At 40.3% G+C, this 26,447-nt stretch overlaps 1 protein-coding gene across 14 annotated transcripts; it reads right to left on the bottom strand.

The window, feature by feature from the left end:
• On the bottom strand, positions 1 to 26,260 carry pecam1b (platelet and endothelial cell adhesion molecule 1b). Of its 14 annotated transcripts, XM_078265528.1 has the most exons (16): positions 26,085 to 26,260; positions 25,931 to 25,966; positions 19,317 to 19,613; positions 18,313 to 18,594; positions 17,962 to 18,228; positions 17,007 to 17,279; positions 15,349 to 15,627; positions 14,100 to 14,378; positions 11,969 to 12,070; positions 11,818 to 11,848; positions 10,441 to 10,520; positions 8,007 to 8,060; positions 6,294 to 6,383; positions 5,682 to 5,738; positions 3,430 to 3,452; positions 1 to 253 (listed from the first exon to the last, which is right to left on the bottom strand). In XM_078265528.1, exons 1-16 carry the CDS (start codon positions 26,125 to 26,127, stop codon positions 152 to 154), a joined length of 2,295 nt encoding a protein of 764 aa, XP_078121654.1. In that variant the 5' UTR covers positions 26,128 to 26,260; the 3' UTR covers positions 1 to 151. The 14 variants fall into 14 exon arrangements, 12 of the variants coding, with proteins under 12 accessions (XP_078121654.1, XP_078121663.1, XP_078121671.1 ...); XM_078265537.1 differs by lacking the exon at positions 5,682 to 5,738; XM_078265545.1 differs by lacking the exons at positions 10,441 to 10,520; positions 11,818 to 11,848.
• Between the last annotated feature and the right edge of the window lie 187 nt (positions 26,261 to 26,447).

Raw genomic sequence — 26,447 nt, forward strand, 5'->3', positions numbered from 1 at the left:
AATACGTGACATGCCTTTATTGATAGAAAACAATATTAATAGCTATTTTAGCAGTTAATTATTTCACAGATTGGAAACTGAGAATGTACTTTGTAGCGATGAAAAAAAGTGGATAAGAGATGGGAATGGAAACAAAAGAAGGCGATTGTCACTAATCCACCGGCGCTGGCAGCTCCTGGTGGCCGTTGACTTCTGGACGGTAGTGATTGGTCTCAGGATGTTCACTGTTGAGCTCAGCGTACTCGACTGAACCCTGCTGACACACAAAGCAGAGCCATTAAACCCTGTCATGGCTGATATATTTATCATCCTGATCCTTAGACCCTGGCACACAACACAGAGCAGTTAAGGCTGTCTCAGTCCTCTGTGATATTTAAAACTATCGCAGGCATCAAGGTCATAAATAACTTTTGTAGCTTCTGGTAATATGTGCAAAAAAAAAACAACCGCTCCTGCGTGAGTTCAAATGGGATTTTAAACTGTGTTTGCATCCATCTCCCTAACTACCTAAGTGCTAATCCTCATTTTTACTGAAGTGAAACCCAATAACACACTCCTGGAGGATGCTCTGTTTTTTCTCCATAACACAAACTTGAAATTGTCCACTGAATATCAGTTTCCTGACGAGCAGAAAAAACATTATAAGACTACTATCAGGCCAAACCGCAGAATCCACTGATGAAAGGATCAACCCTTTTCAGATCATGATGTCACATCCTTAGCTTATTATTTCACATTCCTCTCTTTAACTGCCTCTAACACCATGTAGGGATAAAACAGTGCAGTTAACGGTGGTTAAGGCATGCTGGGAGGGAGGGGGGTGGGGGGGACAGTAGGCTGACTGAGATGGGCTTGGAGGTAATTTGACTGGGCCACAGCGCTGATCTGATCGGGCGATAGGGAAGGAAGCCCCAGCCCAAATGCCTTTGTTCTTGTCTGGAAACTTTGACGGTCGTTTCCCTTTTGCTCTGGATTATCGGCCTGCAAAGGATCCCTGTGACCAGGAGGCGGCCAGCGCAGAGACAGCGATGGTTTAAGTCACATAAAAGTAACATACATGCAGTGCTGGAAGAAGTGTTCATTTATTTAAGTAAAAGTACTAATACAACACTGTAAAAATATGTAACAAGTAAAAGTCCTGCATTGAAAATGTTACTTAAGTAAAAGTATCATCAGGAAAATGTACTTAAAGTATTAAAAGTACATGTAGTAATGCAGAAAAATCCTCCCATTTTAGAAACTGGAAACGATCCAAACGGTTCTGTCAATCAACTAAGTGTTTAATCGGCCTATCATTTGAGCTGGGCTTGTAGGCTGTTATATTGTTGGGTAGTTCATCTTATAATAAACACTGTTTTTTATAAACTACATGTGTTTTGTGAGCAAACATTTTAATTTGTAAAGTAAGTAACTCAAGCTGTCAGATTAATGTAGTGGAGTAAAAAGTACAATATTTCTCTCTGAAAAGTAGAAAGTGGCATGAAAAGAAAAGACCCAAGTAAAGTACAAGTACCTCAAATTTGTACTTAAGTACAGTACTTGAGTAAATGCACTTAGTGACATTTCACCACTGCATACATGAGTACTGTTACTGTATAAAACTCCTTTTCTAAGTCAAGTTAATGGTGAAGAACAATTGTATCACCACCTAACATGTCACTTTAATCAGCAGTAAATTAGGTTTGGTCAAAAGGCTTCTTATATAATGTATCATTTCCTTTGAATAAAACATACAGGACAAATTAAAAGGTGCAACTAGTGAAGCGTTTCCTGTTAAAATACATGATTGGTTGATTTTTTCACGAGTTTATAATGATCACTCATTGACTTTGGTTCGAATGTATTACCTGAGTTATAGATGTAACGGAAGTGATTAGATGCTTTAAAACGCATTAGCATTCAAAGCGTTACAGCATATATTAGGGCTGTCGAACGATTCATTTTTTTAATCGCGTTTAATCGCTGAAGTTCTATAGTTAATTGCGATTAATCGCATATTTTATCACATGATTAAAATTCTATTATTTTTTAAGTATTATTTAACAGTTTTTAAGTACATATTAACAATGGAAAGCAATTGTTACCAGTGTATCTTGATTGGGAATCATATGAATGCAAAGAAAGTTACTTTATGAACTTGACTTTAAGATTTGTAATTATTTATTTTACTGTAAACAAAAGAAAAATGTGTGAATCTGTCATTATTGCACAATTCCTCCAAGTACCTAACTAAAAAACAAAAAATCCCTATCCTTACTAGAGTCAATATAGTGTTTAGTAACTCCTAAATAATGTTGATTACTCACTGATGTCCAGTGATCACCTTGCAGCACTTTGCAGCTGTTCCAGTGTGGCTGCTTTCTCCGTGTCGTACAGGCTGTGTATCTGTGAAAACTACTGTCCCCCTCGACAGCAATAAGACGGGTCAGAACATGCCAACCGCAGTACGGCTTTAAGACCCGAGTCCTCTACGATGCTGACAGGTCTGCAGTTAGTTTCGTAAGAGCTGTAGTAATTTTTTGGGATTTGGTTTCATCCACTGGTCGGCAAGTAGCACTCTCCTAAATAGTGCTTTGCCTGAGTGGGTAGCATGCTAGCGGGTAGCATCACGTTAACTGTACTACTATGCTTAGCTCCGTAGGTGGTAGCTCAAGCTTGACGTGCTTCGGTGATATTTTAATTCGGCTTTACACAACGTGCATATGGCTTCCGACTTGTCTACAAGCCGTCCGGGAGTTTTGGGAAATAAAAAGCGCCATTCAGGATTTCATTGCTGCTGTCTTTCTCCATCATGCCTGCTGCTGCATATATATGTATATATGTGTGTATATCTGTATATATACTGTATACTTGTATTCATGTATTTCTCCAAATGTTTTGTATATGCAACCGGAAGACGTTTGCTAAATAAGTTTGTGGTGTCTTGTAATTCCATGGGATGGGCCAAATGTTTGGCATGACACATCAATAAAATTAAACTTAAAAACTAAACTTAAAACTAAACTTTGTATATGGGATAGCTTTTGAAACTGAATTCTTTAAAAAGTTGTCAATCTGGAAAAGTCATAGCATCTACAACATCTCTAGGCAGATTTGACACATGAATTGTTATGATAGCATTAAACTGTAGTAGGAGATGCAAATCTTATCTTTAATCTAGCTTTTTTGTAACAATATGTTTATTGATTTTCAGTTTGCAAATCACATCAAGTTAAACAGTGTACAGTTATAACAGTTATACAGAATTTCATCTATATTTTAAAAAAAATCCTGTTTATTAGGGATATCAAATTAAATATGTCTATAGGTATAAATATAAACCGTTTAAACCGTTTTTTAAGTTACGTGTGAGCAAAAAAGGCACAGAAGCATAATAATGAAAATAAGAAGCGAGAAGAACACGAGTATGATTGTGCAGCGACTACTCACATAGTCATGATGGTCAGCAGCACCTAAAGGAAAAAAAAGCATCACAGTTTAAACGCGTATCCTGCTAACTCAGTGGCTCACCTCAGAGTTATTCATTAGTCATTTGACAGTTATGATGACGTGGCTGAGATTGCTGACTCACTTGTTCCCCCCACTGCAGAGGCCTTTGTTTCAGCCATTCCTGTCCCTGTCGACTGAATCAATACTTAGAATATTCCCTCATACTCTTACAGATGCTTCTTTCAACAATTCAGGTTTCTTTTGTCACTGTTGAACAGGAAACATTAGGACTCTGATGGACTGCTTGATAGACACATCCAGTGTCTGGCTGCTGTTTTAATAACAGGAAGTTCCTGCCAGCAGTAACAGGATATGGTCACAGTTCTATAGCTGGCCTAGGTAAACTGTCCATCCAAATACCTAGCTCTTTAGCTGTCAGATGCTCCACTATCTCCACTAGCTAGTTGCTAACTTGTGGGCAGGTAGTGTACAGTCAGTGGGTTTAATAGCTGTCTGTTGTGGCCAGAGTTGGAAAGTAACGAATTATATTTACTCACGTTACTGTAATTAAGTCGTTTTTTTTGTGTACTTTTACTTTTTAAAGTATTTTTTAAAAATCTGTAATTTTACTTTGACTTAAGTATGTTCTGTTTGAAGTATTGTACTTTGCTACTTTTAAAATCACATCCGTTACTGAATAACATAAATTAAATAAAAAAGCTCTCTAACATTGTTCTCATCGTCTTTTTAAAATGTTGTGCCCTTATCAAATTGCCAAAGACTGTTATTTCAATAAATAAGTATGAAAAGTATAAATAAGATATTAAATAAGTATAAATATGTTAAAAAGAAACTTTTACTCTGAGTAAATTGTAAATGAGCTACTTTTTACTTTCACTTGAGTCGTAGTTTTACTCGTACTTAAGTAAAAGTTCATCAAAGTAATAGTACTTTTACTTGAGTAGAATATGTTTGTATACTCTTTTCACCTCTGGTTGTGGCTAGAAACTGTGAGCGGTTAGCATGAACCAAGACTGTAACATTTTCAAAAACCAAAACAATGAGCCGAAAGAAGCTAAAACGCTCTGCAGAGCTGAAGGGAAATGAGTTGGCAACCTGTTCTCACTCCCAACTCGTCAAAAAGCGATGCATGATCAGTGGCTGTCAGCGTCAGATACAACGCTAAAGGCCCCTTTAGGGTCTGTATGGGACGCACCGGGCATAGTGGCAGCTCTACCGCCACGGCACTGTAAGATGACGTAGTATGAAGATCGACAACGGTAGCGAGTAGTATGAAAAACCGAAAATCCCCATTAGACAAGTTGGGGTGGTGGATGGGTCGAACAACACAGGACTTTTACCCAGGAGACCCAGGAGTGTCACTTAAACTTACATTTTGTAACACCACCCAATATATTTAACACTAAGTGTTTAAAAATGACGCAGGGGCGGACTGGCGATCGGGAGGTTCGGGAGATTTCCAGAGCAGCGGTCACATTTCAATTTCAGATGTCAGTTACAGTCATGGACGTATGCTAACAGGTGACAGTACGGCCATCAGCCGTGACATGGGGCTGGCCTGGCTCTCATATCCGCAGACCTCGCAAATCGGAGCTCTGGCATGGCCGTCAGACTGGGCCAATTTAATACTGTCAATTTAGAGGGGGGAGGGGGGTGCGAGCGGCCCCTCCCAACTTGGAGGCAGGTGTGCAACACATCCTGAGTTGAAGGTCTTTAGCAACCTCAGATTCTCTTACAAAGGCTATATTCCTTTTTATTGTTTTACATCTGTGTTACATTATGTAGTATTATTATTACTTTTAAAATTACTTCCAACTACGTGCCCTCTTCACACACTCTCATAAAAGGCAGCTCCATCCCAAACCCCGGGCCAAATTATTATTCCAGTTCATCCCTGCGCCAAGGGGTCCCGACCAAACACGTTAAATAAATGACGCCAAAGAGGTACCCAGAGCGTCAAATATCACCGCAGATAGGGTTGCAATGGAATTAGTTGAAAGCCCCCTGCGTCTGACTGAGATGCTAAAGCAGACTTTATGCGTCAGTAACTACTGCAAAAGACACATGACCAAGACTCGTTTTTGACGCGCTGGGAGTGATACTGTGTTGGAGTTGTGCGATCATTTTGATTTGTCACTACGAGCGACCCCCTTTCGCAATAACAAGCGGCATTTAATCCATCGGAAATATAAAAATAGTCATCAGTGCAGCTTTAAAGATGTTAAACTCACCATATGGAGAGTTTTGGAGCTCACTGTACACTGTGTCTGTACCTTTTCTCAGTGGGACTGTTAATGTAAAAAAGCAACACATTAGCCTGCATGAACATCAAAAGACAACGTTTAGCAGATACTGTCTGTCTGATTCAATCATTAGCAGAAATCTAAAAGAAGGCGGGTTGTGTCACATTCTGTCTCTGCCATCTTCAGCCTGTCGGGACCTTGAGCACAGGACCATAACGAAGAGGGGGCCAGTATCAGAAATCAGCCTAGCAATTAGCTCAGCCCTTCCTGTTTATGAGGTCTACAATGGTTGTGAAAATCCCAGCAGTTATCTCTGCAGTTACACCAACTAGGAGATGTATAAATGATGGGTAATTATACAGCCCCTCCCAGGAAGTGTTGCTCTGCATTATCAACTGTAAAGGAATGTGGGAAAAGCAGAGAAAAAAAAAATCTACGGAGAGGTTTGGAATGGAGGGGAGAGAATGTGCAATATGGTAATAAATAGAGGGACAAAAAGTTATCAAAATAATAGAGTTTGGAGAATAAGAAACAAAACAAGCCGGAAAAAAAAGATTGGCTGAGAGATGGACTCAAAACAACATAATTTTTTTTCTTCACCTCTGGCAGGATCTACCGGCCGGGGATGCACCACCTCAGTGTACTCCACATCAGGCTCCTTGGACACCATGCTGCTCTCCTCGTCATTGGCTGCACCCAAACACATTCAAACACTCTGTAAAACATGCTGAACCCTCTGCACTTCATATTATTTTACTGTTTACTTAGTCTCGCATTGCCAGACCTTCCTCCACAGCGCTGCGGATGAGAGTCTGGCTAGTCCACACAGCATTCCAGGATGAGAGAAAAATGTGCTCTGGTTTATTGGCATTTCTTTACATCAATCACAATTGTCTTGGGCGTCGCTAAGTGCAGGACGGAGCAACGGTGCCGCTGCAAAATAGCCTCAGGAAGGAACTTGTTTTGGTGGAACGTGTACGTTCAAAAGTTGTTTTAGCCGTGCAACAGAAAACTCAGTTTGGACAGATAGTCTAGCTAGCTGTCTGGATTTACCCTGCAGAGATCTGAGGAGCAGTTAACCATAGTCCTCAGAAATCCACTGGAGTTTAAAATGCCAACACAAAGAAAGAGGAAGGTGATGGACAACTGGCCTCCCAGACAATCTCAGAAATGAAACATCGTCGATATAGGCTTTACTGTTTTTTTAAAGTTACAATCTTGAAGATCTTGGTTTCGTTCTCTTTGGCGACACCTGCGGTGATAATCAGTAATTGCAGTGTGTTTTTGGATGTCTCTCCCCACTGATCCAAACAGTATCGCTTGTGTCAGTCAGTTGGCAGTTGGCACCTGGGCTGTTTGCTCGCAACGATAGCAGACGCGATCAAAAACAGTACGCCGCTTCACACACAAGTGAGTTGAAGAGCGAGTCTGTTGCATTAGCTCCGCCTACCCTCTCTTACATACCAACTGTGCTGGGTGACAGAAAACGCGTCACTAACTGTGTACCACTTGTGATTTTCCCCAGTAATGTCGCCACAGACACCCAGTTAGTAATACTGCAAATGCAAAGGGCTTTCATCAGTGGACCATGGGCTCAATCACCATTGTGTTACCTCATTCAGCGATAGATAGTGACTTAACCATAGAAATAAACACTACACTTACTAGTCTTTTCCCGAGCTTTCAACCATATGAGTTGTGTTAGTTTTACTTTAGGTCAAGAATGATCCGTTATGCTTATCATGGACATGGGAGAGATGTCCTAAAAGAGCTATGGATAAAATTTTAACACCTACTGAAATTTGAAAGCTCTGGAAAAAGCTACTAAGTGGACCTTGAGTTGGTGTTGTTTTGTGAAAATACTGTTTTCATGTATCTTCTTTCTTTATCTACTTTTTCAGAGGTGGATAGAGTTTACCTCCCAGAAGTGGTTCAGGAACTTATTAGCAAGACTATGTAACTTTTGAAAAAACAAATGACACATTCTGAATCTTACAAATGGAAAGTATAACCAGTGGCTAATGTTAGCTAATGTTAGCAAACTTCAGATAGATATTGCTATGCAACTGACGTTACTGAATCAGTTTGCTGACTTTATAACTCTTCTATACTTGTGCAACTTTTACACTACATTTGAACATTTACCTATATCACATCAATGTCAATTGTTTGACATGTTGCTTTAAGGAAGAGAAGTTAAAGCTCTGCTGCTCAATGCTCAATAGGTCCACCTGTGTTAAATAAGCATGTGTCCATGGAGACATTTTCAGGCAAAGCATTAATATAATGGTACATATTACAAGCCCAGCTCACCTGCTTCAGGTGGTCGCTCACTCCACACGCTGACTGCAGCTCGGTTCACCCTTACTGTGAAACACAGAGAGACAAACATCAGGTCATAAGATGGACTGCAAAACGCAGACTTTAATTATGTTGTAAGAATTATACATATTACATATACCTTAACAGGTACTTAGCACTATAATTTCACATTACAGAGCCACATGTATGATGAATATCACCGTAGGTAGTAGGTGACGCGTGTTTGAGTCATTCCTTAAGAATTTTATTAGGAAACACACTTTTACTTTCTTGCTAAGAATTGTATGGGAAGAACGATGCCACTCTTAGTCTATGTGCTAAATATGAAGCTGCTGCCAGAAAGCAGTTAGCTTAGCATAAAGACTGGAAACAGATAAACCAGCTCTGTTCAAAAGTAAAAACAAATGCCAGTCTCTGAACCCAGCTAATTCTTTTTTTGGGTGTGGAAACGTAAAGTGTGCAGCTTTACAGGGAGGTCACTTGTTGTTTTTACACTTTAGATTTTCTTTAGACAGAGCCAGGCCAACAGTTTACCCCTTCCAGTCTTTATGCTAAGCTAAGCGTCTCCTGGCTCAGTCAAACATGAGAGTGGAATCAGTCTTCTCACCTAACTCTCGGCAAGCATGTGGATAAGCATTATTTCCCAACATGTCTAACTACTTTTTTACGTGACCAAAGTCAGATATCAGGATTATGTTTTGTTCTGAAAGCAATAATGGAGCGATAAGATACACTTTTGGCCTTCAGTGGAGGCTTTCTTGCTCTCAAAATAAAACCAGTAACAAAGGAGCAGATTCCAAGTCTTGGTCTGGTACATAGAGAATACTCCTGCTGCCTTGTGCACAATAGGCCGTTAATATGGCAGCGGCTACACAATAAGTTCTGGCTAAAACAACTTCCCATTGCAACTTCCCAGTTGGTAACGTAATCTCACAAATAGCTCAAGCGAGGCTTATGTGATTGATTTCCTCCACCTGCTGCATGCATTCAAAACTTGCCTGGACTGAGCCAAATAAGCCCCGCCCTTCCCAACAGCACCAATTGTATCTGCTCTGTGACAACATAGGAAGTTTTTTGCAGACTCTATTGTTTCGACTTTTCAAGGAAGTCTCTGTCGTATGTTCCTTTTTTAGGAAATTAATCAACTTCATGTTATGTTGGTATTCTTGTCTTGGATCTGTGCTTAGGATGGTTGCACCATCCAGCACATAGTGTAATGGAAGTTTAATACAGGCATGATAATAATAATAATAATAATGTTCTTGGACAGCATTTTTTTGCAGTATAAATAGTTGCTTCAGATACAACAGCTGGAGCAAAATGAATGGTACTGACACATTTCTAAATAAAACCAACGTCTTTATTCTACAGGTGTCTCTGAGATGAACCAAAAATATATACACACATTTCCTGTGATGATGATAAAATGTATATACAAATCAATCTGTCACCAAGGCCATTTAAACATGCACATCAGACAAATGGAGCTGTTGCAACAATAAAAGGACATGAAATCACACGAACATGGTGATCGAAAGAAACAAAGACAGTAATGGTACGTTGAAAATCATAGGCCTTCTAGAGCGCAGGAAGAGGGGAGAGGGAGCAGCGGGTCCTAGTTTAAATTGTTTATAACACGCCCCTCCTTTTCACTGAGGAAAGTCATCAGTGAAGAAAGTGTTCAAATCCCACAACACTGGACATCAACAGGATCACTGCCTCTTGTGTTCCTTTCCATGTTTGCCCTCAGAGTCCTTTCTTAGAACTTCCTTTTCTTTGAAAGTAAAAAAAAAATAAGAAATTGAATTCAAGTCACTTGTGGGGCATCTCTACACTGTGGCTGGGATACTGTAGCTGCTCCTGTTGCTGATGTCAACGGGAAGCGAGGCCACACTATCTCGCGCCCCATTGGTCACTCTCCCCTCCGTGCCATCATAGAGTGGCGCTGCGTCTGGAAGAAGATGATAGTTGATGCTCTGAGCAGTTTGCAACAATTGACAAATAATAATTTAACTACTCAAGCAGCTTGCTCCTCCATAAACACAGCCTGTCCCTCAGAGAGTTTACTTCCCACAGTACAACATCTGTATTCTAACAACATCCTACTCATCCTGCCTCTGCAGATGTGTTACATACTTAGACACAAACACAATGTACATGCAAAAGAAAGTCAGACACACACGAAGGCAATACTCTTAAACATACCCATGTTGTGCATGCACATAAACTTGAACAGGAAAGCGACGTAGACAGTTACATAAACATGGGCCCTGCATGCATATTAGAACATGGATCATTGGATGAAAATGGGTTACCGTGGCTATAACAGGAAACATGCTATGACTGTTGAGGCGAGAGACATGGCTGTTAAGATGATGACTGAGTGATGACAGTGGTACACAGAAGAATAGTAAAACCAAGCTACCTGTGGCTGCTTTATAAACCTCTGTGTCGTGGGTTAGATTCACTGTTAAAGAGTCATCTGATTTAGGGCTCGAAGGCTTTCTGAGAAATGGTGAAAATAAAGTCAACTCGGGCAGCAGTGATGTGAACAAAAAAAATCAGCTAAATGCCAAAATTATCTAAAGCATGAAAAACTATATGCATATTTTTTTTAAATTGACACACGGTCATGGTCCTACTTTTAGTCCCTATTTTTTTTAGGTTTTATAGTTATTTGTCATTTTTAATACTTGTATATAGTTTCACACCTACCTACCAGTATTTATTTATTTTTTTGTGATTTATTGATTGACTTGGCTACTGTAACACTGCAATATCCTGTAGGGATTAATAACTTAATAATAATATAAATGACGATAATAAATATGCTTATTTGCTTTCTAGCCAAGTTTCAGATTTTGTTTTAAAGGCCATCAATGGCCTGGCCCCGACATTTTGGATTTTGGCCCAGATACTTTTGGAACAGGTTACCCACAGATTGACACTATTATAAACGTAGCTCTTTTGAAATCTAACCTCAAAACATGGCTTTTAATACATAGTCACGCTGTGAAATTTTCCTTTCTTCCTCCTGCTTTAATGTATCCTTTTTTGATCTTACTGTATGTTATGTTTTATTCGTGTTGATTTGTGTCATGTTGATTGATTGATTGATTAATTAATCGATACCACTCTTATGTGTGTACGCTAAATATGAAGCTGGTCTCAGGAGACAGGGCTCTGTCCTGAGGTAATCTGCCAACCAGCACCTATAAAGCTCACTGATTAACACGTTATGTCTCGTTAGTTTAATCCACACAAAAACTTAGATAAAAAATAAATCATTATTTCTTGGCCTTGGGTTTAGAGTATACACATGCAAAATAACCAGTATGTGTTTTTTCAAAGACCATTGCAGCCCCCTCCCTCTGGAACGCCCTACCCATACACATTCGTGACTGTACTGACCTGGACACATTTAAACACTAATCAAAACACATCTCTTCAGATTAGCTTTCCACATACAATAGTCTTACATTTCTCACCTGATGGTTACTGGTTTTATTGTTTTTAATTGCTTCTAATATGCTTGTTTTATGTGTTGGTTTTATTGCTTATCTGTTTTCAATGTGCTATATGTGCTGGCTTTACTGTAAAGTGTCTTTGAGTACAATGTAAAGCGCCATATAAATAAAATGTATTATTATTATTATTATTATTATTATTATTATTACTATAAATAACAGAAACATAACACTCAAATACCCTCATCTAAGCCAGTTTACAAAACTAGATAGACTGTCACTAACTTCGACAGCATCTGTCACATTCAGAGGAAGCAGAGGAAGAGCCAACTCACACTGACAATTCAGCAACTGCTTGTCTTTTACCTACAATAAGAGAGGAGAGGTGAGAAGAAGAGCAGGAGGAAGTAGGTGGAGGAAGGTTGGTTTTCATACACAGTTAGAGATAAACGGCCTGAGTTGCTGGAGGACTGTAGGTCTCTCTACCTCTCTTGCATATGAAGCACAGCACAGAGACCACCACCAACACAGACACCGCCAGCAGACAGAATGCCCCGATCACCAATTTCTTCCACAACGCCAGGTGCACTATGGGGGAGAGAGAGAGAGAGTCAGTGACAAACCACAACACAAGGGGAAAGAAGGGGAGAGAATAAAATGGGACAGGGTTGACAAAGGTTGTTCAAGACAGAGAAAGGAAGAGAAGACTAAAAAAGGTTTGAAAAGATACAAAAAAAAAGGCACAAAGCTCAACAACATTTCTGCTCTTTTTTGCAAAGCTTGATGTTTTCCCTAGTCTGGATCGGCGGTTCATTTAGAGGATAGTTCCGGCGACTCCGGAAGTTCCACCGGATGTCCCTCACCTTCTGCTTTTTTTGTGTTGTCGTTCTTAACTCCCTTAGCTTCGGAAAACAACAACCAGAACCTCCGAGCTAGCAAGCTGAATATGTTATGTTTTGAAGAAAATTTGGATCGTGCAACAAGGCAGGCCTGCTTGGTTCTTTTGGTGAATGATTGTAAAGTTTTACAAAGAATATGTTTACGGGATTTACTCTCTAACTGGGACGTTTTGGGACAGATTGGCAGGTATATGCTGTCGACAAAATACACACAGCAATGCTACACTAGCAAGAGCAAATTACGTTTAACCATGTATCCAGCTAATTTAAATGGCTCACGTTACTGTATTGTGTTCCACCAAAACAAGTTCCTTCCCTTTGCAGATCCACCGTCTTTGCGACTGGAGCGTAGCGCCGCCCAAGACGATTGTGATTGGTTTAAAGAAATGCAAACAACCCAGAGTGTTTTTTTTCTCCTATCCAGGAGTGTATGTGCGGAGGGGCCAGACTTTACAACACAGCGCTGTGGAGATTGGTCTGGCAATGCAGTTTACCTATTAAGTCTCTCTTTATACAAATCATGAGGGACAGAAACCATAACTTGTACATCTGGAGTGTATGAAACCAAGATATTTTTTTTGTTAGCTAGCTTTAGGAAATATCTGGCCAGTCTGAGTATTAGGGCTTCAACTAATGATTATTTTCATAGTCGATTAATCTGTTGATTATTTTCTTGATTATTCGATTAGTTGTTTGGTCTATAAACTGTCAGAAAATGGTGAAAAATGTGGATCAGTGTTTCCCAAAAGCCCAAGATGATGTCGTCAAATGTCTTGTTTTGTCCACAACTCAAAGATATTCCGTTAACTGTCACAGAGGAGAGAAGAAACTAGAAAATATTCACATTTAACAAGCTGCAATCAGAGAATTTTAACTTTTGTCTTAAAAAATTACTCAAACCGACAAATCAATTATGAAAATAGTTGGCGATTAATTTAAGAGTTGACAACGAATCGATTAATCGATTAATCTTTGCAGCGCTACTGAGGATAGGCTGCTTGTAATAAAAACAAACTGCAAAAAGCGAGCAATTAACGGGAACTCCATACTAGATATTGGGGCGGCAGTGGCTGTACGGACTTGGCTTGGGGAGGGTGGACGGTTCAAGTCAGCCAATTGGAACGATTTATGGACTGGCACCTGGAGAGGAGCCAAAGTCCTTGAGCAAGGCACTGAACCCCCAACTGCTCGGAGCGCCTGATTATGGCAGCCCCCATCACTCTGATATCTCTCCACAACAAAAACAATAATGCATGTCTTTAGGTATGTATTTATGTGTTTATTTTGGGACAGTGTGTGTGTGTGTGTGTGTGTGTGTGTGTGTGTGTGTGTGTGTGTGTGTGTGTGTGTGTGTGTAACAACGGAGTGAAAATTATTGAATTTCACCAAGAGGAATTAATAAAGTAGTTCCTCTTCTATATCATATGGAGTAAAAACACTGAATCAATGACCTCTGAGGGTTTGTGGGTAAGGTAAAAAAAAAGTTCTTAAAAATGTAATTTCTCTGCCTGGATTTTTAGCTTATGTTTTGTGTACAGAATGAGACCCTTACCGTTTCCACAAAGGATTATGCTAATGGGCCGACTGAGCTTGACTATGTTTCTTTACTTAAAAAGAATTAAATAAAATGCATGCCCCAGAGGTCAGGGTCAGTCACAGAATAGCAGGTCTAAAACAGTTGGGGGTCCCTACTGAGAGTGAAAACCCATCAGTCTCACCCTGTATGTTGACCCGGTCACTGACGACGACATTGTTGGCGTGGTTGAAAGCCTCGCAGTAGTACGTGCCACTGTCCTGTTTGGACACCTTAGGGACCTGGTAGTCCGTGTTGTTCTTGTTGGAGGTGGTGGTATATAGCGGCTGTTCATAGCCAACACGGTACCACTTAAAGGTGATAGGCGGAGTGCCGGCAACACCACATATGAGGTAGAGATGATCTCCCTCAGTGATTTCTGGTAGGTTGGGGATGACGGTCATAATCGGGTTCGTCAGAGGCACTAGGAGAGGCAAAGACGGGACATTAGTCAACATTAACTTAGTGATCTTAAGAGTTGCTGTGGTAGGTGGATTTTGTTACCATTGGACATTGTCTGTTGCCAGTCTTTATGCTAAGCTAAGCAAACCGGTTGGCTGCGAAAAATGAATGGGACAGTTTACCCCCAAAATCACAAATACATATTTTCCCTCTTACCTGTAGTGCTATTTATCAATCTAGATTGCTAGATTCTAGGTTATTTTGGTGAGAGTTGCTCAGTGTTGGAGATATCAGCTGTAGAGATGTTTGCCTTTACTCAAATATAATGGAACTACAGTAGATGGCACTCGGCTTGCCAAAAAAATACATTTGAAAAAGTCAACAGCAATGTCTCTTTTCAGAAATCATGACCCGGTTACTCAAGAAAATCACAGACCTGGTTGTGAGCAGTTTCACGTAGGAACTATTTTCTTTCTTCTGAACTACATCCGCCAATTTTTTGACACTTTTAGCACCACAAGCCAAGTGCCATCTAGTTCTATTATTTCGGAGAGAAGGCAGACATCGCTACAGCTGATATCGCCAACACTGGGCAACTCACACCAAAAAAATGTATCAATTAAATTACACAATAAAATAAGGTTGTCAATAATTCCAAAGTTTAATCTTGACCTTGGAAACAGCAGCTAGAAAAACTGTTAAGAGAACCGGGCAAACTCTGACGATCGTGTAGAAAGGACCTGAACAACTAAAGGGGCATTGAGGTGAAATTGTTCTGCCAACTGTTGTTTCAAAGGTCAGGAATCCACCGTAAAACCCCAAAAATTCACATCCACAATACAATGACAACTGGACTAAGTCCACCTGCTAATGATGCAGTGGCTCATAAAAACTATAATTTACACGTGGTAATCCATTGATTGATCTGGGCAGTGATGATGAGGCAAATTAAGAATATGCTACCCATGTCAGAATGGATATTAAATTATTACCTATGACAGTGGCGTTGAGTCTTTTACTGAGTGGGGCTTCCTTGTGATTATTCTTCGCCTCGCACATGTACTTGGTGATTTCGTCAGGCTTGGTGATGGTGACTGTGAAGAAAGCTTGTTGAAAGGGCTGCTTGACAATGGTTGTGCTCAGTTCGTCATACTCCCTCAGAAGGGTGTAGTTTATTGGCAGGCTGCCACTGTCTGACTGACAGAGGATCTTGAGGGGCTGTCCTAGGACTGCTCTGCCAACCATCGAGATCTTTGGAATGGAGACAGACACTAAAAAGGGGAAAGAGAAAAAAATAAAACAATTCCTATAAAGCAAACCCAATAGCTGTGTTCACACATGGTACATGTAACCTAGCTAGTTGTATGCTTGTTGTGCTCATTTGTCATCAATTACATCATTTAAAGGCAGGGGTGATTCTAGGATCAGATCTTTAGGGGGGCTCAGCCCCTAATGAGAATGTGACACGGATACAGTGCCTTGCAAAAGTGTTAACCCCCCTGCTAAATCAGTAATTTCACTGGATAACAATGAATATATGTATTTATTATTATAACAGAGGGTGAATGAAAAAATAAAGTCCATTTATGGACTACCAGAATCAAATGATAATGAGGTGTAAACAATAAATAAATAAAAAATAAAACTTTCCTTGGCTGGGTTACAGGTGCATAGCATTGGCGACGGCGACACAGGATATTAAACCTGTTTCTTTGAACCTGTAATTGTTTGCCCTCTGGCACTAAAAGACAAGTTCGCAAACTCCAACTTGAAGCACTAAAATTGATTTAGAAAAAATAAAAACATTTTTTTATTATTATAATTTTTAGGGGGGCTGAGATAAATTTATGCCCCCCCTAAAAAGAAGGTGAAGGTATTAGGCCATGATCACACTCTTTTTTGAAAAAGCAGTCGAGAGCAATAGCGGAGTGGCAACGGGAGAGTTGGGACATTTCCCTGTGGGCTGGTAGTGTTTGGAGGCCGCGAGGACCGGTCTGATAATAGTTATACATTGGAAGTTCTTAGCAACACCATCCGGCAGCCTGGAGTGTGGCCGCTGCCCGCTGGTCAAACTGTGCAGCCTCTGCTCAACCCCTATGGCGAAGTGCAGGTCACAACCATGTCTAGGATTTTAAGAAAACCCTTCCCAAATGGCATAGCCCTGGTCGGCCTATGACGTAAAGCCATCGAACACCTCTTCTTTTCCTCGTCACGTTTGGAAGTCTATCGGTAACATTTACAAACAGTGTGTGAGTCTAATGATGGAAAGCCAAAAAAGAAAAGGGAAAGGTGGCGCTGAGAAGGTCAGACTCAAAAGGAAAAAAATGATGGAGGAGGATGAAAACATTACACCTAATCAGTTTAAAACTCGGACCCTCCCCGGTAGAGTTTTTGGTCCCACTCCGCTCCTGGTCGAGAGCGTCTTTTGTTGCTATACAACTGCTACTGCTACAGTATGCAAGAGTGCTATGTGAAACGGTGCTAGATAAAACAAAGCTTTTTAAAAAAACAAAAGTTGAACTTTTTTCAACTTCAAAAAGAGCCCTCGAGCTGCAGAAAAAAACGTCAGCGTGAGGTGCATTACTCATTAAGTTCACTCTTAATCTGTGTATTAAAAATTGCATCTGAAAGAGACATCAGGTAAGCTTACCTTTAGGACGAACAGTCAGGGTTTCACTGTGTTTCACGATGCCCCTGGCTCGAGCTACACAGGTAAAATTGAAATCATACTGTAGGGCTTTGCCATGAAATACTCCTGGGCCCTTGGGGGTCAGTAGGTTTTCAGGTGGATCAAGAGTGTAAGTCAATTCTTCCCTGCGGAGTCTTTCAGAGGCAAAGCTCTCACTTTTGCAGGTTAGCGTCATATCTTCCTTTTGAAAGACTTCAGCAGGAGACATGGTGAAAGTGGGCACTGAAAACAGCTCTGTGGACAGATTTCAAAAACATGGAAAGTCATCGTCTGCATAGATATCACTTAATAATGTAAATGCCCAACAAAATCTAGTAAAAGATGTCAGATAGTCAAAAACAATTTATTTTTATTTATTTATTTGACAGGGACAATGAACTCAATGCAAATCAATAATACTTTATTACACTGTGAATTAGGTAATTAAAATGGAGTGTAGAATAACTTCCCCTTGTTTGATTTTATAAAATAAAATAAATATTTAACTTATTTTTAAACTCATTTTTAAACATTAAACACATTTTATTCATTGATGTTTTCAGTTATATTTCTTGTCTCATAACCTTTTACTATATTTTGTCCGTTTTGGGGCACTATGGATGTAGCCTCCATAGGATAAAGTTAATGCTTACAATTATCAATCATTTTAAAGATTTTTTATAGGCATTTCCACCTTTACTGATAGGACAGCTCAGGCATGAAAGAGGAGAGAGAGGGGGAAGACATGCAGGAAAACTGTCACAGGTCGGACTCGACACCCTGGACCTTCTATTTATGTGTGTCTGCTCTACCAACTGATCTAACCGGCCACTTATCAATCACTTTAAGATGAAAAACACATCAGTAGTTAGAACACAGATTTATATGTACAGTATGCACACACCGGCCATCTTTCTGTCATCATCTGTCCACTCACCAGTCACTGAAACCGTCTTTAAGACGAATTTCGTTACATCTCCCATCTCAAATCTGCACTCAAACTCGCCAGGGTCCTTGGCCAGTGCAACCATGCTGTGGTTGACTTTGGTGTCTCCACTGCTGAGAAGCTGGTTCCCCTGGCTCAGGTAGAGTTTACCTTCAGAGTGCTGCAGAACGGTTCTGACGGTGCACAAGAAGTCCAGTTGGTCTCCTTCATAGATCTTGGACCGGGGGGAAATCTCCAAAACTGGTGTGATGGGAAGTTCTAAGTAGAAAAAACCATTGAAGAGAAAGCCCTGTGACAGGTCCAATGCTTTGAAGAGTACAGACATTTCAAAATGCTACTTACCTTTGACGGAAACAATGACAGCGCTGCTTTCCTCGGACTTGAAGGAGTCTGGCGTTATAAGGACAGTGTAGGCACAGTGAATTTTGTGGATGCCAACGCTAGTGATGCGAAGCTTGGCCTCTGCCTGGTTGGACTTGACCTGCTTCTCCTGGACCTCTTTGGAGTCCTCGTAGAAGTAAAAGAAAATGGAGCCTGTCTCACCGTGTGCCATACATGTGGCCGTTATCTCCTCCCCTTCGTTGACCACATCCTTGTTAAGGTGGAGAACTGGTTTCGACAGGCCTGGAAAGACAATATGCAAGAAATGTGCTCAGATTTAATCCAACAGTGTTCTAATAAAGTAAGCAAAAATGAAACGGCACCATATTCTGCAAATGTTGAAGAAATGATCCCGCTTGCTGTTGCACATAACACCGCATTCCCATTATGCACATTTTTTGAACCTACATACATAGGATTTAGAATCATGCTTGCGTTAGTTACATTATTATGGCTATAGTCTGGATCAACAACAGTTCATTTCCAGGATAATTGCTGCCGGATGTTCCGCCGGATGTCCCTTGCCCTCTGTTCGTTTCGGGAAACAAAACCAAACTTAGCTGTAGCTAGCAAGCTACATGCTGAAAATGGCAAGTTTTGAAGAAAGTTTGGATCGTGCAACAAGGCAAGCCTGCTTGGTTCTTTCAGGGAGTCATTGTAAAGATTTACAAAGAATATGTTTAACATTATGGCATTTACTGTCCAACTACAACGTATTGGGACAGATTGTGGCAGGATTGCTGTGGACGAAGTAACGTTACACAGGGCGATACACTGTTAAGGGCAAATTACGGAGTATCCTGCCAACAGGTGATTAACTTAACCACACTTTAAAAACTGTTCACTTATCTTGTTAAAAAGATGACTCACAGTTGTAGCCTATTAACCTTATCTGAACACATTCACACTGACCTGAACTTCTCAAACCACAACAGATAATACTGGATCCATAATAACACACCAACCTGTTACTGTGAGTTTCTTGGCTTCGCTGGTCATGTGTTTCTCCTCAATGTTGATCTTGCACTTATATTTGCCGGTGTTGGAGACTCTGGCCTCGGGCAGAGGGTACAGAAGATCCTCCGAGGTGCTGGAGGTCTTGGTGTAGACTGTGTTGCTTTCCTTGTATATAGTGTACTCACGACTCAGCGCCTCCTGCCCAGAGCTGCTGACGACGGCCTTGCATCTCAGAGTCACATTGGTGTTCCGAGTCACATCAGTACTGGGCTCGATGGACAGGGTGATGTCTCGTATCGTGAATACTAGGGAGTGAATAAAAAAAAAATGTAATCAGTCTGAATGTACAAGCGAATCTACTGCACTGAAAGAGTGGACAGTTGACTTAGAAGTCTTAGGTTTTAGCTTTTACATTTGACCTTTAGTCCATTTTAAAGGTGCAATATGTAATATATATTTACTGTATTTAATCAAAAAATGACCACAATGTGTCTGATATTAAGGAAACATGCTAAGTTAAAATACTATCTTTTCTGACAACAATGCAAATGCCAGTATTTTCTCCTTTTGGAATTTCCGTTCCGTGACGGAATGTCTGTTTGTGTTTTGGTCTGCGTGTTGGTATCAACCTCCTATTTTGATAACAGGGCTGGGTTGCCAGATATACCTGTAATATTGCAAACCCAGCACGCTACAGCTGTAGTACAGCCATGGAAGCAGCAAACAAACAAACGGGATCAACGGAGATAGATTCATTCTACCCGCCCTAAAAAAAACAAAAACTTGCCATCTTTCTAAATGGTTGCATAAGGACAAGTTCAAACACGGGTAAATATTGGAGATGCATTTAAAAGATGGTGACAGCTTAGAGCCTGAAAGGACACAAAGTTGACTAATTCCCTCCTAAACAGGCAAGCATTAAGCTTCGTTCAATTATATCACGGCTAACATAGGGATAGTCATTTTCATTCATTTCAACATTCATGTGCTCGCATTACATTATATATAGTAGAGTACTGGAGTTAGTTACAAACAAGCAATTTAACTATGGCAAAAACACCCGTAGCCTGAATTGTTGGATTGGGACACAGCGTTCTCTACAGGTCGCTTAGCAATGTATGAAATGTTATGTTATGTTATTGTGGCTAACGATACCATCGCCATCTTCAAGGTTATGATATGTTGGACAGTAAGATGATTCCCACTTTCTTACAAACTGGCATACAACCATAATGTGTAATGCTACTGATTGTACAGTGTATAGACACGCTGTATAATGGGTCTGGAAGCAGTAGTACCGACAATCTTCCCGCCCTGCCGAAATTGTTCCCCCGCTTCTGTTCAGCGGGCATAGCCGACAGACAATGACTGTGCCCTGGGTACAGACGACCGTGAGGTTGCGGTCTTTTTAGCGGCTGTTGCGGTGACTTTAAGCCGAGAAAAGGTGGCTGTCAGTCGGGCATTAGGATTGAGAATTATGTATTAGGAAAACGCACATTAATCAACATTTCTGTAAATGTGCTGGTGGCTAATTTTCAACTGTAGTCCTAGTTACCTAGCATGCATGTCTTTATGGTGGGAGGAAACCAGAGCACCCGGAGGAAACCCACGCAAACACGGGAAGAACATGCACAGAAAGGCCCTGCCCTGGACCAGGGACCGAACTTTGCAGTGCCTACTTGCTGTGAGGCAGCAGTGCTAACCAGTGAGCCAATGTGCTGCCATGATGATTTGTGATTTTCCTCTCTTTTGCATTTGCTGGCTCTTAGACTGGGGACACATTGAATCTTTTCTTTACCTTTCAATGTCTATTCCTATGTTCAACTTGATTCCTTGACACCTGTCCTATACACTAGGCTATATATGTCCGATTCCAGATGATCACAGATTTTTATCCTGAACTAGGCCATTTTGCTGGCATATTTGAATTGACTACAGCTGAAACTTCAATTACAGGTGCTATACAACCGAGTATCTGCTTGGCAGCTGATCATAGAATTTCATCATACTGGTGACGGCATCCCGTAAGAAACAATGCATGTATGCTTGACTCTAAAATTCATTGGTATTCATCTGATGGTAAGAAAACAACAATAATGTGGCCGGGTTGGCTCAGTGGGTAGAGCAGGTGTACATATACTGAGAGGTTTATGCCTCGACGCAGATATCCAGGGTTTGAATCCAACCTGTGACAATTTCCTGCATGTCTTCTCCCCTAGCTGTCCGGACAAAATTAAAGGCGGAAAAGCCCAAAAAATAATCTTTAAAAAAAGAAAACAACAATAATGCCAGCAGATAGAAGTAGATAAGGAAGAGCCCATTCTCTCTATATGGAGCTGGATCTGATGGAACCAGCTTCGGTGCTTTTTTGGAGCCATTAGAAGTTTGGAAATGAGAGGGAAAGAGGTCTTGGTGAGTTTTATTGGTAGGTCTCAGGATTTGGCATCCTCAAATCGCCTCCTGGCATCAATAAACCAATGAGATCACTGATCTTACTGGTATGACATGTTTAGCTGTCGAAGAAAAGAAAGGACAGCCAACCCTTCTGCTTTTTACACAACAGCTACAGAACTGGTGTCTTGCTAACACAATATAAAGTTAATATAATAGTTAATATAAAATCTCTTTACAGTTCAATCAATCATAGTTTACTTTCAGTACGCTCTTCAATTCTCAGCCTAATTGCCTCTGGATTGATTACAGCAGCCGAACTACATCATTTACTGTGACATGGCCATCTGCCAACACTTTGATGAATCTGTTCAAATGCTCATGTGGTTCACAGGCACGAACAGGTGGAAAGTAATGAATGATTCATAGGAGATGTTTAGTGTCAGGTGCACAAATGTAGAAGGAGCAACAATTTGTCTTTTTTTTTAGAAAACACTTAAAAGTAACTTTTAAACGTGACAACAGTTTCGTGTCCCGCAGTGTAACAGGAGACAGAAAGCATCTGTACACGTACGTCAAGCCTCCCCAATAGATCACCCATATGGTCGAGTACTACAGAAAACAGGCTGTGTTGTGACTCAGAGGAGGGTGTTGTGGGGCCGTAAACAAACCTGGAAAACAAGAAAAAAAAGGGCAGGAAAAGCACTTTGTCAGACAAACTGCCCACCCAGGGGACCTATCACAATTTTAAAGCCTGCTGAATCTGGCCCACAGCCAGCATCATTCAGCAGGACCTGGCAGCGCTGATGATGAGAAAAATCAGGAGTGCAGGGCCGAGATTTACTATGGGCTCTCAATACGCCTTGAGTTATGGTAGATACATGCTGAGCCAGTGCTGGAAAGTAACCAAGTACATTTACTTGTAAGACTTTATAATAACCATCACTAATAAATAATAGTTATTCAAATTTAGTTTTTTTATTCAGCATATGTAAAAAAAACTAAAAATACTAATACTAAAAATAATGCTGCATTCCAGACACAATTTTTAGCCCATAAGTTACGACTTCAAGTCACGACTCACGACTTGGTAGCGTTCCAGGCATAGTCACTGACCAACCGACATGCAGCATTTATATTATAAATATATATATATATATATATTATTATATATATTTTTATGCAAAACTTTCTATCGCCAAAGGAGGCCTTGTTCAACTGAGCGAAAAGGAGGAGGTGGAACTGCGTTGTCTATTTATTTCTTATTCTCACTGTTAATCACCGGCGTCTGTACAGCATCAACAGGGGTCGCCATTGTTGTTTGTGTGTGTGTGTGTGTGTGTGTGACGTCAAAAACTGTAACTGGGAGTACAACGATCTGGTACGAGTTCACGGGTAGTAAGTCACGGGTTTGACTTCCGTTCCAGGGCACTTTCACGGGTAGAAGGTTGTGAAAACACGGGTTATGGGTTGCCCGGAACGCAGCATAAGGGGAAAAGATATTCAAAGGAAACCCAGAAAACCCTCAAGGGGCTTGGCATGTTGGGTTCCCTAAAATAATTAAACGAAAGTTAGCAGATGGAAAATAAAAACATTAAAAAAACATAGTAGACTTTTACTGTTAACAAACAATGAAATGATAATTAAAAATGTTTACTTATCATTAGTAATGCCACAATTTATGTTTTTGTAACAGTTTATTACTGCACACACACATTATATTATATTAAGTATTTGTTAATGATTTGCAAACCTTTGAGAAATTATTTGTAAACTGTCAATAAACATTATTTAGATGGCTATCATAAAGTTGCAACTAATGACTTTATTAACTTGTGAATGGTTAATAAATACTTTGTATAAAGATGTCTTATAGATCACCAATGAAAGATTTAACAGGGCCCATTCATGTTACATGGTGCTCTAATAACCACTTAATAATCATTAACTAATTATTATAAGCATTAGTTGCAACTATCCAAATAAGGTTTATAGATGTTTACAAAACACTTATGAACCATTGACAAAGCATTATCTATCTAAATGTATAAACTCATTATTTTATATCACACTAAACTAATGAAAAACAAAACAAATTATAACATTGTTAATAATTAGTAAACATTATAAATCACCGGTTCATTGTCTGTTAACAGTAAAGTAACTATTAACTAAAGTTTAATTAACTATCAACGTACCATTTATTAAAGGTCCTATGACATGCTGCTTTTTGGATGCTTTCATATAGGCCTTAGTCAGTCCTTCCAGAAAAATGCAGAGTTTTTTTGTGATTGTTGCGGGAAAAAATCCTTGATTATGCGGCACGTTTTCTTAAAAAATGTGATGGAATATGCGGGATATTTAGGAAATTATTGCCATGAAATTGCGGGAACTTGCAAAAACTGCGGTTTCATCATGGCTTCATCACGGGGTTTGCAGCTTTTTGATGATGTTCCCATGGCAACGGGAAAATGGCTGCTCTTGTGTGAAGTAAACGCAACATTGTGTGACTTTTTTGCAACGAAAATGCGGGGATTATGAAACCATGCAAGCCCTGCATATCTTGCGCGGAAATCGGCAATTTATGCGGTGAAAGTGCGGCGTATTTGAAAAAATGCGGCTCCCTGCATAAATATGCGGACTTTGGCTAATTATTATGCATAATCGCGTTTTTCTGGAGGGAGTGCTGAGAGGTGGAGGGTGGGGATGTGGCCTTGACCAACTGCCACTTTGCTTGTTTTCAAACCATGATGTCTCTTTCTCATGGGTGGGCCAAATTTTCTGGGCGGGCAAAGCAGAGAAAGGGGAGGTAACCTTCCTCCTTATGATGTCATATAGGGAAGATTCCAGATCGGCCCATCTGAGCTTTCATTTTCTCAAAGGCAGAGCAGGATACCCAGGGCTCGGTTTACACCTATCGCCATTTCTAGCCACTGGGGGACCATAGGCAGACTGGGGGAACGCATATTAATGTTAAAAAAACTCATAACGTGAAATTTTCATGTCATGGGACCTTTAATAACTAATTTGAGGTACATGTACTTTAGTTTTCCATTTTATGCTACTACACTACATTTCAGAGGGACATTTTGCACTTTTTACTCCACTACATTTGTATAACAGCTATGATTACTTTTGAGATTAAGATTTTACATTCAAAAACATTTGATAAGATTATAAAATGCAACACATTAATACAGACCAAAGAAGTCAAATTATCCAATATTTCATAAAAAAAAAGCAAGATTAGAGAAATATCAAAAAAAATTAAAACAGGTTTGTGTAGCTGACTTTGTTTTTTCTTCTCTCCCTTCCCATTCCCCTCAGATTTATCTCGTGGCCCTTTGGAGGGGCCTCACCCCTAGGTTGGAAACCACTGCGCAAAACTACAGAACTGTATATAAAGTAGCTAAAGTTAGCTCCACCAGTTACAACAATAAGATGCTGCTTACATATTGATGCACTAGTGTTAAAAATCTAATAATGTCATATACAAAAATGTATCTGTCACAGGGACATTGAATTCTTCTGCAGAACAAGTACTTTTAGTCTTTAGTCTTTTGATACTGTAAGTACATTTCACTGATACTTCTGTACTTTTACTTAAGAATTTAAATGCAGGGCCTTTACTTGAAATTAAGTATTTTTGTATTGGGGTATTGATACTTTTACTCAAAATCTAAGCAGTAAGCACTCCTACTATGAATAAAGATTTTTTTTCCTATATATTTTCTAATATATGTTTTCAGAAAGAAACACGAACCAATCAAAATAACGGTCTTTCTTCATGTCTGGATCTTGGCCCTGGCTTGGACAATGGCTCCATCTCTATTACAACCGATCGGGGCTGACTCATGCCTTCCATCACCAACCAACTCTAGAGGGAGGGGTGTGACACTGCTCACAAACATGTTCCCAACGCTTCCTCCCACAGCTTTTCCACCAGTACCACACACCAGCGATCAGAAAGCTCTGATAACAAACATGACTGTTTCCACTAATTGACCATGTGTCTCTCTTGGCTTTGGGAGTGCTCTTCAGTGGGTGGCAACTTATTGAAAAGTCTTCCAAGTCAAAGCTCAGTCCATATGGAAAGAAAAAACAATGATGCTCCATAAACACTGGGCCCTTTTTAAACTCCACCTTCTGCTCCAAGCAATGCCAATTCTTTGGAAGATTTCCAAGTAAGCTGTCTCTATGTAAAGTGTAATTTATCTTAGATTATACTTACATTGCTGTGCGTTCACCGTCCTCCCTGCATGGAAGTCTTGGAGCAAGATAAGAAAGTAAAGCACCAGGTTAGAGACAAATCTTATAAACCGCCCCCACAAAAAAGCAATCCAGAAGAAGAAAAAAAGAAGAAGAAGATAGGTCAGTGGTCTTACAGCTGGACAGGAGTGTGGAGGTGAGCAGTAGTAGGGGGCCCATCCTGTGTCAGGAACACTGAGACTCCCAACGCTGCTGGCTGTCCTGGGGGTTAACTGACTTGTGACTATGCTGGCTGTGAGATCTGACTGTGGTGGGCGGGAGCGGACACTAAGGTGGTGCTCTACCTCAGCCACTCAGTGGTCAGCCAGCGGTGGTGGTTATCAACCCGAGCAGCCGTCGGCTTGGCTTAATTTGACAGGAAGTGAATGTTGTTTCCTCAGGATGTTCGTGCCACCCGGCTCTTTGCTGTTGTGAAATGTTCTCCTCTGGTCTCCTTCGTGTGTGTGTGTGTGTGTGTGTATAAAGGTAGTCACAATACT

Source organism: Sander vitreus, chromosome 2 (assembly GCF_031162955.1).
Source record: "Sander vitreus isolate 19-12246 chromosome 2, sanVit1, whole genome shotgun sequence".
In the NCBI taxonomy this organism is placed as follows: domain Eukaryota; kingdom Metazoa; phylum Chordata; class Actinopteri; order Perciformes; family Percidae; genus Sander; species Sander vitreus.